The sequence below is a fragment of the Chiloscyllium plagiosum genome, unplaced genomic scaffold (assembly GCF_037043375.1).
Source record: "Chiloscyllium plagiosum isolate Xiang-an unplaced genomic scaffold, Cpla_swu_hap1 HiC_scaffold_29, whole genome shotgun sequence".
Lineage (NCBI taxonomy): Eukaryota > Metazoa > Chordata > Chondrichthyes > Orectolobiformes > Hemiscylliidae > Chiloscyllium > Chiloscyllium plagiosum.
This window is the reverse complement of record NW_028270167.1, coordinates 23437945-23453135: the sequence shown is the minus strand read 5'-3', so window position 1 is coordinate 23453135 and position 15191 is coordinate 23437945. Positions and strand designations below refer to the sequence as shown.

The 15191-nt window shown below is 37.1% G+C and overlaps 1 protein-coding gene across 1 annotated transcript in view; it reads left to right on the top strand.

Moving 5' to 3' along the window:
* The first annotated feature begins 1923 nt into the window (after positions 1 to 1923).
* The window catches only part of clmpa (CXADR like membrane protein a), a 135959-nt gene continuing 122691 nt past the window's right edge, over positions 1924 to 15191 (top strand). Inside the window, exons 1-2 of the mRNA XM_043676770.2 lie at positions 1924 to 1965; positions 2394 to 2821. Coding sequence (XP_043532705.1) covers positions 2785 to 2821 — 37 coding nt within the window. The 5' untranslated portion in view covers positions 1924 to 1965; positions 2394 to 2784. The remainder of the gene's footprint in view (positions 1966 to 2393; positions 2822 to 15191) is intronic.

Genomic DNA, 15191 nt, shown 5'->3' with positions numbered 1-15191 from the left:
AGGTCAACATGCTCTGTTCTCACTATCTTTAGTTTCAAGGGTTTTAATTTTGGCTAATAATTTCCTGTGTAGAATCTTGGGAAATGCCTTCTGGGAGTCAATGTAAAGCACATCCATTGATCTGTCTACTATTTTAGCTCCTTCCTAAAACATGAAGGAATTTTGTTAGGCATGGGCTATTTTTACAAATCCTTGTTCACTGCTTGAAATCAGCTCAAATCTCTCCAAGTGCTGATCTTAGTTACAAGCTCCAACAGCTTTTCCACTGTAGATGTTAGCCTGACAGTCAAAATTTCTTGGTTTCTTACCTTTCTTTCTTCATACTTATGGAGAGGTTAATACGTTCATAAGAATTGTCAGCTCATGCCTGGAACTAACCACCTTGTCCTGTTTAATGTCGTAAAGAGCTTCCTCTGGTATCTGAACTGGGTTTGTAAATGAAAGGATTGACAACCTCTACCACACTAAAATTCAAAGGCAGATTAGCTAGAACATTTCTTTGAAATGCCATCATTTTTCAAATGCACAGGTCCTCTTATACATGCAGGTTTATATCCAATACATGGATAATATTATACCTCCCTTAACATCTAGTTCTGGTTTTTCTGTGAAGATATCATCTTCACTACCTGGCAGTTTTATCATACAAGAATTAAAATTATTGGAATACCACCCATTAACCACTACAGAGCAACATTTAATTCAATGCTAGCATTAAAATCTGGTTCTAGAAGGTCACATAGCAAAAGTATTATACTATTGTTACAACTGCACCCTCACTTGAATCCACTCTATTAATTGGCGTGAAAGATATTGTTTATCCACCATTAGTAAGTAATGTAGAATGAAACCCATATTGAAAAATATGCTGTGCTGAAAGCATCAAAACAAGTTCTAATGCCAAAAATATTATTTTTGCTTGGCACAATTTACATCAAAGTTATCGCCAAAAAGTCCCAATAATATTATTTTGGATAATTCAATACAATCACAGACACAAAAATACCATATGATAATGATAAAGCTAAAACTTTGCATGTGCAAAGCAAAAAAACTTAACTTGAATTTGCAAAAACAACAAAATTTAAATCTGTGCAGGACCTTCTCAAACACATTACTTAGCTCATTTGTGAAAATATAAATCACAGCCAAATGTGAAAATAAGTAATTCAATTGTTTGTCATTTTAAATTGAAGTTGAGGTTCTCTGTTATCAAATTGGATTGTTGAATTTTATTCAAATGTTTGCTTTCATGACTGTGAACATTGTTGGTGGGTTTGTATGAAATCCATCCTCCTCACCTCACTTTGAAACCTTCTGTCTATATTGAAACGTGTCTGATTGAGTTAAAAGGAGAGGAAAGCTCCACCTTTTTATCCATTTATCATATGAGAGGGAAGAGCTGTGCTAATGATGGCTTCCCTTGCATCAAGGCTGATATTGGATGTTGATGTATGGTAGAATTATATAACACAGATGGAGGCAAAATACTGCCCATGCTGGTGATTTGAAATAAACGTAGAGAATGCTGGAGAAACGCAGCAGGTCAGGCAACATCTGTGGAGAAAAGAATAGAACTTATGTTTCAAGTCCAGTATGACTCTTCAGAATTCTGTGTCCTTCTTCAGTATTCTGAGGACGAGTCATACTAGATTTGAAACGTTACCTCTGTTACACTCTACACTTATTTGTTAACGCAGAAAGGAGGGAGGGGGGAGGGAATCAATCCATTCGTAACTCTGCCAACTCTTCCATAATGCTGTCCAAGTAGCCCCATTCCCTATTTGTATAGGGCACGAGTTTCTCTTCAGGAAGCCAGCACTCTTTCCTCTCAAATACAACAGATTTCGGTTTCAGTCATTACTGAGAGATTTTTCTTTGGAGGGAGGGCGTGGTGGGAACAAATACAGGCATTCATATTTTAAGACCATTCTTCATCACGACAGTACGATTTCAGGTGATCAGGTTTGTGTATAGATTTTTTTTTACCGCTTCTATTTTAATTGACAATAATTACGTTGAAAAAAAAAGCTAAGTAGAGGAAATATCAGCGGGGCTGATGTTCTAGTGATATATCTGAAGAAAAAAACATTGGGTAGATAATTATTTGCAGATACTGAACAGAATGAATCAAACGCATGATGATAAACAAAAAAAAACAAAGCTTTTATAATTAAAAATTTGCTTGGGGAAACCGATGAGGTTTATTTTAAAATGAAAGTTTAACTTGGATAGTTATGTATTTTTTCGTTTACCAACTCGGCCTGCTACGAATATGAAATGTTTGTTTAGACCACTCTGCAGAGACAGCCATTCATAGCCAGCAATCATTCACTTGTGATGTTAGTTTAGACAGAGAGGAAAGAAAAACACCCTATACTTTTTTTTTGCAGACTTGTGGTTAGACTCGCTCTCTGCAACTTGCAGATAGGAAAATGTGTGTAATTTCAGCTCTGGCGATCACTGCCCTCTCCATTCACTCCTCTGAAACGAATCAATCAGCCTTCAACGTAACGGACTTGTCCCACCAACTCTGCAGGAAGGGCGACCCCAGTGCTCTCCACTTTGCATCTGGGCAGTTGGAATAAACTTAACAGGGTTGACAAGGAGAGCCACTGCAGTGATTTGGAGAGATGTAAATATCCCTTGGAGGCATTCCTTCTGATGGTTTAATGTGTTCAGGTCTGTCCCAGCATTCCAGTCCCACAAATTCAGGAGGCGGAGAACGAAGCACGAACATTTCCCATCAAGTTGTGGATTAAATGTCGAATTTTTAAAGCTACCATGATTTTGTCCTCTCTCAGTTTTGTGCTGCTTCTCGGTAAGTGGTGTTTTGTTTTAGCCCCTTTAAGCCAAATGATTCGTAATGATGTGTAAAACTTCGTATAAAAATACTTGAATTGTTTCTGTGTCTAGATTTTTTGGAGTCGAATCATTACTTTGTCCCAGTGTGGGTGAGACTGAGGGACCTGCATGAAATTTATTTTATTCAAAGAATGCTTGTTACATTAGGAAGTATGTTTCCTACATAGATTTGGTTTTTTTTCTCTATAATTTACTGAAACTTTTAGTGAGTTTTGAAAAGATTAACAAAGCCTTTCATTGTAGCCTTGACAATGTGTCATATGGGAATAATTTAACAGTGCTATTGTGTGCATAATTGTCTTAAAATCTTCTTTTCAGTTCAGTTTAAAACTTTTTCAGTGCAATTGACTTAGTAAAATGCAGCCTTGTTTCCAAAAGATGTAACTCGACCCATATTGGAAACAGATGTGGGATGTTAAATTAACAGTTTCCAGACCAATGTATATCCATATATATATATATATATATATATACATGTACAAAGCAGCAGACTGGGTTAATGAAAGGGCGGAGGATAAGCTTTATGAGGAAAAAAATGAGAACATTGAAGAAAAGATTAATATCGCTTGGCTGTTCTGCGAGTAGCTGTTTATCACTGAGAATGTGATGGTCAGCCTTTTAGTGTGGCCCTAGGGTTTCTGCAGTCATGAAACTGGAGTGAGTCCAAGTCCTTGACCTGGCGCGCGAGGCTGTGGCACTTGGGTGTGAGCCATTGAGATGGTTTACAGCACTCTGTGAGCTGTCCTGACCCTGCATGCTGTCCCTGCACCATCCTATGAGACCAAGGGACTTGAAGGCATGTCAGCCACATAGGGATCAGTTAGTTGCTGTTTCTTTTGTTTTTGAAAGACTTAATTAACGTACAGTTGCTTGAAACTAAACAACTTTGATTTGCATTAAAGCCAGAATGCCGAATAGTTTTCAAAAGGGATACATTTGCTTTCAATGGATGATATTATTTGCTCTGTTTCAATTCTAAATAAACATTATGAGAAGAAATTGCAAAGACCTTTGCTTCTTATTATGTTTTGATGTGCTTTCTAACAGTACAGATTTACATGGAATAGGTTAAAACCCACCAGGCATACTAGTTTCTGATTCAATGATTTTTGTTTTTCTGTTTCTAAATATTTAGTTTCTTGGTATTTTTTGATATTTACACTCAGTATTGCATTGTTTGCATTCGGACATTGGTTACTGAGTCTACAAACTTTGGACTTTATTTGAGTGTTAAATCAATACTACAGCATGCCCTTTAACTATTAGTTCAACATCAGCATTATTAAACTTCACTTTGAACATGTAAAAATATCTGAAATATACTCTAGAAAAGCATGGATAATGGACGGGTGAGGAAAGTGTTGCGTTGAGAACATTCACAGCAGAAATTAGAAGAGTTATGGAACATAAAATAATAGAGATAGGTTTTGATGGAGTTGTGAAGGTGAGGCAAAATTTGGCAAATTGAAGAACTTAAGGGAGTGAGTTCGAGAGTGCTGGATTACAATAGCAAAAGGTATTTCCTCTAATGGAAACCCATAACAGTTTAGAGACAGGAGAAAAAGAAAAGGGTTGAGGCAAAGGGCTGAAGACAAGTTGAAGAATTAGGTTTTGTGAGGCCACGGAGAAATTGGAAAAATAGTACAAAGGTTTTGAAATCAATTATTTTGATGAAAATGAGCAATGGGCAATCATGGGAATGGCTCTACAGTGTTATAGCACAAAGCAACTCAGGCAAAATGAATGAATGACGAAATCACTCAAGTTTACTTCTTTTCTCTGTATTGAATGAATACAATCTCACTTACATCTTGACCAAAAATAAATAAAAATATAGTATTCGCCGAGAATCCAATCTGAAATGGATGTTGGTTTGCTCGCTGGGCTGGAAGGTTCATTTTCAGATGTTTCGTCACCATACTAGGTAACATCTTCAGTGACCCTCCGGATAAACCTGAGCTACAAATCTTCTCAAAACTCGCTAATCAATCTGAAATATTACATTCACATTGCTTTCACACAATTTTTTTTATCAAACTTTTATTTACATACAGAATTAAGATACAGCTTTACACTAAAGTATGCTAACTACATCAAACTAACACCTTTCTCAAATTTGCAAATGTGTTTGATATTCCTTAATGTCAAGGCAACATTTGACTAAGTGCAGCATCAAGGTGACCATGCAGAATTGGTTGCCAGTGGAAATAAGAGAGAACTCTCCACTGGCTAGATGATTTCATAAAGTTCAGCACTTTGCAATTTCTTGGGTACTGAAGCACTATATGTCAGACTGTAGCAAGACCTGATCAATATTCAGGCTCGGGATTATAAATGGCAGTCAAAATTTGCACCACACAAGCATCAGACAATGATAAGTATTACCACAAGAGAATCAACCATCTCCACATGACTCTCAATACTCTAACCATTGCTGAACCTCCATCAAAATCCCATGGTGTTATCATTGACCAAAAGTATACTGGACCAGCCTTTTAAGTGCTGTGACTATAACAGTAGGCTGGAGCTTGGGAATCGCATACTGTGTAACACACTACCTGGCTCTCAAAAGCCTGTCCAGCTCCTACAAGGCACAATCAGGTATGTAGTAGAAGACTCCCCATTTGTCTGGATAAGCACAATTACAACAACGTTCAATAAACTCAACACCATCCAAAACAAAACAGCAGCTTGACTGGCACTACATCTACCATTTAAACATTCACTTCCATCTGCCACGTTGTCAACACTCTTGACACATCTTGCATGTAAAAAAAAGTGTTCACATGGTGAAGCTTTGTTTTTTTTCTCCAAGTGTTAAAGGAACAAAATGTCATCAACTTGCGACACAGGATATTTCCTCTGCTATTTAGGGGTCAGTTAGCCAAACTACCTGACCCTTCTTACCACATTCAGTCTTTAGATCCTCCAGAATAATGGATGGGAATGTGATCTTATAGCATCATTGCCTAGTAGACCAGTGGGAAATGAGGTGAGGTTATTGGTGTTTGAAATTCTGTAGCTGGGCTTTGTTCTATCTGTTCACATGAGAGATGGTGGCTCTTCAAGGACAGCAGGAATCTTAAGCTGTTATAAGTTTAAAATCACACAATACCAGGTTATAGTCCAACAGGTTTAATTGGAAGCACACTAGCTTTCAGAGCGACGCTCCTTCATCAGGTGAAAGCTAGTGCTTCCAATTAAACCTGTTGGACTATAACTTGGTGTTGTGTGATTTTTAACTTTGTACACCCCAGTCCAACACTGGCATCTCCAAATCATGATTATTATCCTGTTATAGTTCACTTAGTTTTAATGCACTCTCATGATTTAGACATTGACCTTTCTGGAATGAAATTAAGAAATCATTCAAGATACAACATTTGAAATTCATTTTTGCCAATGGACAACTGATACTAGATCAGTTGTTAATTTTAAATATAATTTTTATACTGAACATATAGATATTTATTAGCCAAAGGTATGAAGGCATTTGGGTCAAAAATGAACATTTGAATTTCAGTCTTTGAGGCTAAATTCCCAACATGATATATTGTCAGGAAACTCACATAACCATTTAGATTCACCTACATGATTTCTGTGTATTTCTGCTGGGAGTGATGTCCAAAGTACAATCCACTTGTCAAATATAGGCTGAATTATTGTAATTAGGCAGCATAATTGGAATACTTCATACAATGTATTTGCATATTGTCAGGCACTGGCAGGTAGGAAAGGTGCAGTGGAGTCCAATAGTAAGAAAAACATTGAAACCCAATTAATATTGATGGCAGGAGTTTGATGGGCACCAGGCAAAATTGGAAGTTTAGAAGTGATCTAGGAGAAAGTGAGGACTGCAGATGCTGGAGATCAAAGCTTAAAAATGTGTTGCTGGAAAGGCACAGCAGGTCAGGCAGCATCAAAGGAGCAGGAGATTTTTGAAGAAGGGCTTATGCCCGAAACGTCGATTCTCCTGCTCCTTTGATGCTGCCTGACCTGCTGCGCTTTTCCAGCAACACATTTTTAAGTTTAGAAATGATTACCACAGCTGGAAATCCCTTAAATGGTACCCAGTAATCAGATGTTGGTTGCAGAAGGGAGAAGGGGACATCCAGCTGATACTATCAACAGAATGATAAAGGCTGTTTTCTGCCTGTGTTTAGTGTGAGCCTCAACCAAGTTCTGAATGGTTGCCAAAAATATTACAGTGAAAAGGAATGGAATGGACTTGATGCTAGGTATTCAGTTCTGAGATTTTAAGCCTTCCCATTGCAAAGAAGGGAGAGTGTTAAAAGTCAAGATCACTGGATTCAAGGAACATTTGTTCATTCCTGGGATTAGAAGAAATTATCTTTTAAAACAAAACTCCATTTGATACCTCAACCTGAGCTACTGATCTTCTCAAAACTCTTCATTTATGCACTCAGAAATAGTGTAAGCTTGAAAATGAAAATTTAAAATCTTCGAGCAACATTGCTGGCCACATCATATTGTAGCTCATGTAGGCAATTTGGGTCTAAGTGATGAACATGATCTGCTTCCTTTCTCAGTGGTCCTGATGAATAAAACTATTAAAGAAAGCATCAATTAACATGTGCTTGTAACCAAGCTAAAGCTGCAATAACTATTTTGAGAAAAACATTAAACATTCTTTGGATGTATAATATGGCTAATTCAAAAAGGACAACAGCTTAAGGCAGTCACTTATTGAAGATGGCATTTCATCCAGCAGTACAAGAATCAGATATTTCTGCTTTTAGACCAGATGTGTGCTGCAGAATACCACATCCCATCTATCTAATGCATTGTGATTAACTCAGGGCTCCAGCTCAGCCAAAGACAAGCTGTGGCATTGGTGAAAGAACTCATTGAGCTGCAGTGCATCTAAATTAATATTTAGCACCCGTAACTGTTCTTGTGCACTTCATATTAGTGATGGGAGTTAGTATTCAGAATCTGATTGTGCCATGTCTGGTTGAAGTAGCACAGGATGTAAGAGAAATTAAACTTGAAAGCAGAATTCTGAAGATTTTCAGCAGGTATGAGATTGCTTGTACCTGTATTTTTTTTAATGGTGATACCCATACCACAGTATTTGCTATCTTGACATGACTCGTATTGAACATCCATGTCATCTGCTGTGTTACTTGTGTTAAGATATCCTCTTCCCTCAGCAATTTTCAATTCCTGTCTTTTGTCACAAATTACATGTAAGCTGTCTTTGCTGCAAAGAGTAACCCTTATTTCCAGAAAGGCCAACCTTCCTCATCTGTGTTTCACATAGCAGTACTTGCACTTTCTCAGACAGCATACATTTAACCGTAGTAGATTCATCTCAATGGAGTGCAAACTTATTGGTCCAATAGTGCTCTGGAAATGCAACGTGCAGCGCTGATTGTTAGCTTATAAGATGAAGCTTGATCAAATAATTGATTTATCATCTGTAATCTGGAGTTTATAAAAATTCTACTTATGAGGTGCTGAAACTGGACATATTTTAGACAATTTGTGAGAATTGAGTGAAAATCACAGAGAGAGAGAGAGAGAGAGACAGTGCATGACCAAAACAGAAACTAAACAGAAATTCAGTGACATATTCCTTGCTGTCATTTTTGCTTAGGCCAGTGGGTTTCTTTGTTTTTACTGGAGGTACATGGGAGTCATTTAATGCGCTGAAAATTATATTGTAATTAGTCAGCTAGAAGAGTTCTTTCAGGTATTTTGTCCTGACTTGTGTATGCAGTTAAATTTAAGCTAGGAACTACTATAATCGTACATGGAAAAACTTGTACACTGTAAAATATTTTGCCTTTGACTTGCTGAGTTAATGTCGCCAGCTCTTTTATGGATTATTTTGTCATTTCTTCCCTACATAAATAAATCTTTCTTTTATATGCTGGACATCTATCTGACTACAGTGCTCTCTACTAAAGTCACACCCTTCATTTTTATCTGCTTATGTATGTATTAAGGAATTTATGATCAACATTTCCACTTTTATATAATCCAAAGCTCTCAGACTTCACCTGCTACATTCGTTACCTGAAGTGAACTTTTCCTGTCTTATACACATCCATTACAGCTCCTTAAGCCACAGCATTCCTAGTACAATGAGTGATGAGCAATACATGCCGAAGGTGCCAGCAATGCCCAGATTCTCATTTGAGCATTTCCTTCTTCACTCTTCATTTCACAGGTCTGTCAGATTCTGAACGTAACATGTTTTGTGAAATTGCTCTAAAGGTGGTGTTCAGTGTGTTACCATGCACCAACTGGCAGTTATTTGGCTTGCCATTTTGCAGAGCTGCAAATGAATAAATCCAGAATCAAAGCTATTGTATGACATGTATTTAGTACAGCTAATAACATCGGTTGACTCAGTGCACAATAGCTCAAAGAAGTGTCCTGTTGTACTTCACTGTAAACCAGCTTTGTTGACTGTTTTAATTTCATCACATTGTGCACTTGAAACAAAAGGTAACACAACCAGGATGTAAAAAAAAATGGGCGACACTGGGATAGTGCACCACATATGAAGCTGCATTTCACTTTACAATTCACAGTTGGAAATTCTGCTGATGCAGAATTTAAAGACAAATGTGGTTTTATAGATGTATTAAGAACTAAAGGCAATAGTCAAATGATTTTGAATTTAACTAAACTATGGATGGCACAAATCCAAACTCTATAGCATGTTCCACTTGATTTGCAGTGAAACTAATGAATTGCCCCAGTCAGTTAGACATGATGACAAAGTATTCTTTACAAACTATTCCATGGATATTTATCTTGTGTTAAACATAGACAAATCAGGAGTAGGCCAAATGGCATTTCAAGCCAGCTATGCCATTCAAAACGATCATAGCTGATCAGTCAACCCAATACCCTGTTCCTGCTTTCTCCCCATTATCTTTGTCCATTTTAGCCCGAAGATCTATGTCTAAATCCTTTTTGAAAACAGTTAGTGTTTTGGATTCAACCACTTCCTGTGGCAGATAATTCCACAGCTCACAACTCTGAGTGAAATGTCAGTCTTACATGGTTTACCTATATCCTTAAACTGAGACCTCTGGTCATTGGGAACATCCTTCCTGCATTTCTCCTGTATAGTCCTGTTAGAATTGTATATGTTTCTATAAGATGTTCCTCATTCTTCTAAACTCCAGTTAGCAAAGGTAAAGGAAAAGTCACTATAATCTTCCCAGTCCACTCTCCCATTAGATTGAGAAAGATAGCAGTTGGAAGTTTAACCTGAGGGATATCATGTCTCAGGCAAGAGGATAGGATAGTCTTCCTTGGTGATCTCAGCTGTTGTGGGAATTGAACCCATGCTATTGGTGTCAGTCTGCATTGCAGCTGTCAACTGACTGAGCTAACTGAGCTCCTTTTCTTCCAACATATATTGTCCATACTGATTCAATATCTCTTCATACATCAGTTCTGCTATCCTTTAAAACAATCTTTGTTGCGTTCCCTTATATCTGGATGCAGCAACCTTTTAAATAAAAGCAAACTACTGCCAGCTCTTTCATGGATGATATTGTCATTTCTTCCCCACATAAATAATAAGTTGAAAGAAGCAGAGGAAGTGCTGTTGAAGCTCAATGGGTCTGGAAGCATCAGTGGAGAAAGAAACAGAGTTAGTGTTTCGAGTCCAGAATGACGACTCTTCAGAACTCTGTAGTAACCATGATTTATGCCAATATCCCTATAAAAATCTGGTTTGAATCTTATTGTACAATCATGAATAATGCAGAAATAATAACAAGACAAGTCAGAATTCCACTGACCTGTGGTTGAGAGGAATGCTTGTTCTTTACAAAAGCTTTTGGAGCTGGCTATGTGGGAATGGACTCTGAACTTTAAGACTTATTTTCTTCCCAGACCAAATTCTTCCACAGGTATGGTTACAGACAATACCATTGATACGGGGTGTGACATATATACTGTTGTAAAGGTAATGGCTGTAAAACAGCTAATGTTGAAGTTGCATTAGCTCTACTCAATGTGATGATTTTGCACAGTTTTATGATGCAGAATGAGGAAGTCTCAATTACATAGTCTCAATGGAAATAGATGTTATGTCTCTAGCTCCTAATTGTTGTGATTGTGTCTAACTAGTTAATATTATTTATACTTATGGTATCTGCAATAAACTACACCTTGTTGCAAGGCAAGTGGTTCCTCTTGTTAAGACTGTCTCGTTGTTTATCCTGTAACACTGATAATTAGACAGACTCCTCAATTCAGCACAGAAAGAAAAAACCACAAGCAATCAATGGTTGGTACTCAGTACCCAATCCAACATGGTAGTCAGTAGTGGGTGCCATTGCTAAAATATCTTAAGGTAACGACAGTGGAGTTAATCTATTTAATGCAAAGGAAAATAAACAATCATTGGTAAAATTAATTTACTACATTAAGAAAATTGCCGCTTTAAAAAGACATGATCAGTTTGCAAGATTTTTGAGAGCAACAACAGAGTGAATGCAGCACTCTGGAATGAAAGCCTTTACATTTGAGATAAAGGAAAAGCAATGTGAGCTAGAAACAGAGTAAGAGCTAGTGATACTGGAAAGAAGTAGAAACCTTAGAAAATAAGCCTCTGTGGGAGCAATTGGGAGCACCAGGACTGGAGTATGAGCTCTTTTACAGTAAGGAGGATAAACTTTGCAATAAAGTGTAAAAGGCCATGCTGGTGAGCAGTGAAGTGCAAGGGGAATATTATCCCTTCAAAACAAACATGGGTGCCATTATGAGTAGGTACTATAAGGCATAGTTACAGTAGAAAGAGCGAGGGGGGCCATAATATTGGGAAATAAATAAAGGGATATAAAGGCAAATTTGAAAGATTGATGAAAGAGAATAATAGAAGAACAAAATTAGACAAAGTTTAAGACTTCAAAAAGCTCAGAACACGTAACATAAACAAGAATTAGAGTTGGGGAATATTTATTAATGCGGCAGCAACAGAAGTTTACTTAAAATTATGCAAAGGAATTTTCATTTTGCTTGGACTACAAAAGGCAGCAAAGATGAGGGGAACCTCCATCATGGCTGCAGAAAGTGGAAAATCTCTCCAGGATATGGAAATGCAGTATTTGATCTTTACAAAAAGCAGGAGATCCTCAGTGAGTAGTAAAAATGATACAGTATTGCCAGTTAATCCAAATTAAAGAAGCTTGTAAAAAGTAACATAACACAATTTTGCCAGGTAACTGAATTTAAAGTATTATTGGAGATTTGCTTATGGTATTGCCATAATACAGAAATCAAAAAAATCGCAGACCGAAAAAATTGTTACTTTGTTATATTGCAAAAGTTGGACTTCAAAACGACAAAATTTAAACAGCATTGATATAATTTAAGAATACAAGCTTGACGATAATTGACTACAAACAACATTGAGAGGCAACATTTTTAAAATCGCTTTAAAGGTATAAAAATAAATAAACACATTAAGAAGGAACTGAAAGAAAATAATAGATTGACAATAGATAAATGAGAACACAGGGTTGGGCACCATAGAGAAAGTTAAAAATCACACAACACCAGGTTATAGTCCAACATGTCTATTTGGAAGTACTAACTTTCGGAGCACTGCTTCTTCATCAGGTATCTGTGGAGCAGGATCATAAGACACAGAATTTAAAGCAAAAGATGGCAAAAGTGAATCCATGCAACATTTTAGAAATTCCTACTTTGGAAATAGAACCAGTCTGACTCAAGATTGGGATATAAACAGACTCTAACCTCACACATTGAATGCATTGCCTGAGCTGTGATGGCACCTTTTGCTATAAAACCTGAAGTTAACTTGAAAGAAGTTCTGGGATTTACAGATTAAAAAACCAAAACCTGCAACCCATTCTAAAAGATGAAAGACTTAACAGCAATCTAGGTTTGATTAATATATCATTTCAGTTGCATGGCATTAATCTTTTGCGAGAAATTCTGTGCCTTATGATCCTGCTCAACAGCTACCTGATGAAGGAGCAGCACTCCAAAAGCTAGTACTTCCAAGTAAACCTGTTGGACTATAACCTGGTGTTGTGTGATTTTTAAGTTTGCCCACTCAGTCCAACATCGGCACTTCCACATCAGCATGAAGAAAACAACTTTTAGGATCCAAATTACGCGAAAATGTAACTCAAAATCTGGAATTGGACAAATTGATCCATTATTCTTTTCAATAGATCATACAATGGATAATATTATAAATTACCAAAATATCAAAAAAGGAACAAATATTCTTGATAGAAGTTTTAAAAGCCTTTGGTACTTTTTTTCAATTTGAGAACAGAATCGAACAAATAGAATTTTCAAACATGCAAGACCTAAATGTAAAGGTCAGTTTCCAAGTCAATCTGTACATAATTTCAGTAATGACCTTTACAGATTCATGGAAAACTAACTATGGAGCTTTGGAAACAGAATTCAACAGGAACAGACTTTTGGAATTACTGATGAGTTTTCATTAGATTTCATGCAGTTAGAAAATATTTAAAATTGGACAAATAATTGTTCTGAAAGCAGAAACCACATAGGTTCTCAGACATATTCTGAGAGTAAAAGAATAACCTTCTGAGGAGAGAAACAGAATCTAATTACTTTATAAGGCATTGACACTCTAAAGAGACATATGATAAGACAAGACAGAGTATAAGCTAAAATATAGGTGCTTAGATTCAGTATCAGCTCTATGGTATAAACAAAGCCCTCGCAGGCATTAACAATATCCAGCAGCATTCCCTCCAATTTTGTTTGCTTTTTCAGTTACCTCCAAGGTCACCGATCACTGTGCACAGAACACTGGAGCATACAGGGAGCTTTGGGACCCAGCCATGACAAAATAGTACTTCTGTAAAATGATAGGTCACTTCCAGAAGATGTGGCGATGTAGGACATTGTTTTAGAGCTGCAAAATGGGATAAAGTTACACACAGAAAGATTAGTATAGTGGAATAGTTTCCTTTCGAGAAGGTGTCCATTTTAGATAATTCACTCAGGAATTTAAACGGAAGTTAATGAGCCACTCAAACGGACTTTCACAGAACTTGTTTAGTCCAATAGATATCATCTCATTGTCCACTATCACCTGATGAAGGAGTGGCGCTCCGAAAGCTAGTGTGCTTCCAATTAAACCTGTTGGACGATAACCTGGTGTTGTGTGATTTTTAATCTCATTTTCAAGCTTGGTACTGGAACAAGTGTCACTAACCTGTCCAATCAGATACTAGGAATGAAGAAGCAGCAGTTCCAGCTGACAAAGATGAAACTGTATGGTTTAAGTGGATCACTTTGCAAGATTAAAGTAATGCTATATGTACAACACAAAAGGTGCACAAGAGTTGAAAATATGTATATGGCTCACAATCAACACTTCTCACATTTGAACCTGCACACATGTCCTGGGCCATACCATCCTTGTGGTAGCAAGAGTTTAACTTGTTCACCAAGAGCAACTGTGTCAGAAACAAATTTTGTTCATCAACTGGTCAAGGAGCAACCAGTAGATAAGTTTACTGGTCTCCCTAACCCCAAAAGAGAAAGAACATTTTAAGATTACATAAGAGATTTACTTCATACTGCCAACAGGAAAGATGTTATATATTTTACTGAATTGCTGGAAATATTTTCCACTCCCATTACCACCAAATAGCCTTTCAATCATTGTCTATTGAAGTGGACTTGTCAGTATCAGTGACAGAGGTGGAGTTGAGAGAGCAGCGATCCTCCATCGACATGACTGAGAATGTGAAATGTCTGATCCATCAATTTGACAACTGCAGAGTGTGAATGAAAATATCTGACCTCGTCAATAAGTTGAAGAGCTAACATACTTTAAGACAGATGTGTCAGCACATTGAGAATGAAGGTTTGTTTCAAAATAATAAAGATGGAGTTGTACAGAACATTGGTTAGGCCACTTTTTGAATATTGTGTGCAATTCTGGTGTCCGTCCTATGGGAAGGATGTTGTGAAACTTGAAATAGTTTAGAAAAGATTTATAAGGATGTTGCCAAGGTTGGAGAGTTAGAGCTGTAGGGAGAGGCTGAATATGTTGAGGCTGTTTTCCCTGGAGCATTAGAGGCTGAAGGGTGAGATTTATCAAATCATGAGAGGCATGTATAGGGTAGATAGACAAGGTCTTTTCCCTGGTTTAGGAGAATCCAGAACTAGAGGGCATAAGTTTAGGGTAGAGGGGAAAGATATAAAAGGGACCTAAGAGGTAACATTTTCATGCAAAAGGTGGTGCGTATTTGGAATGAGTTGCCAGAGCAAGTGGTGAGCATTGGTACGATTACAACATGGATACATGATTG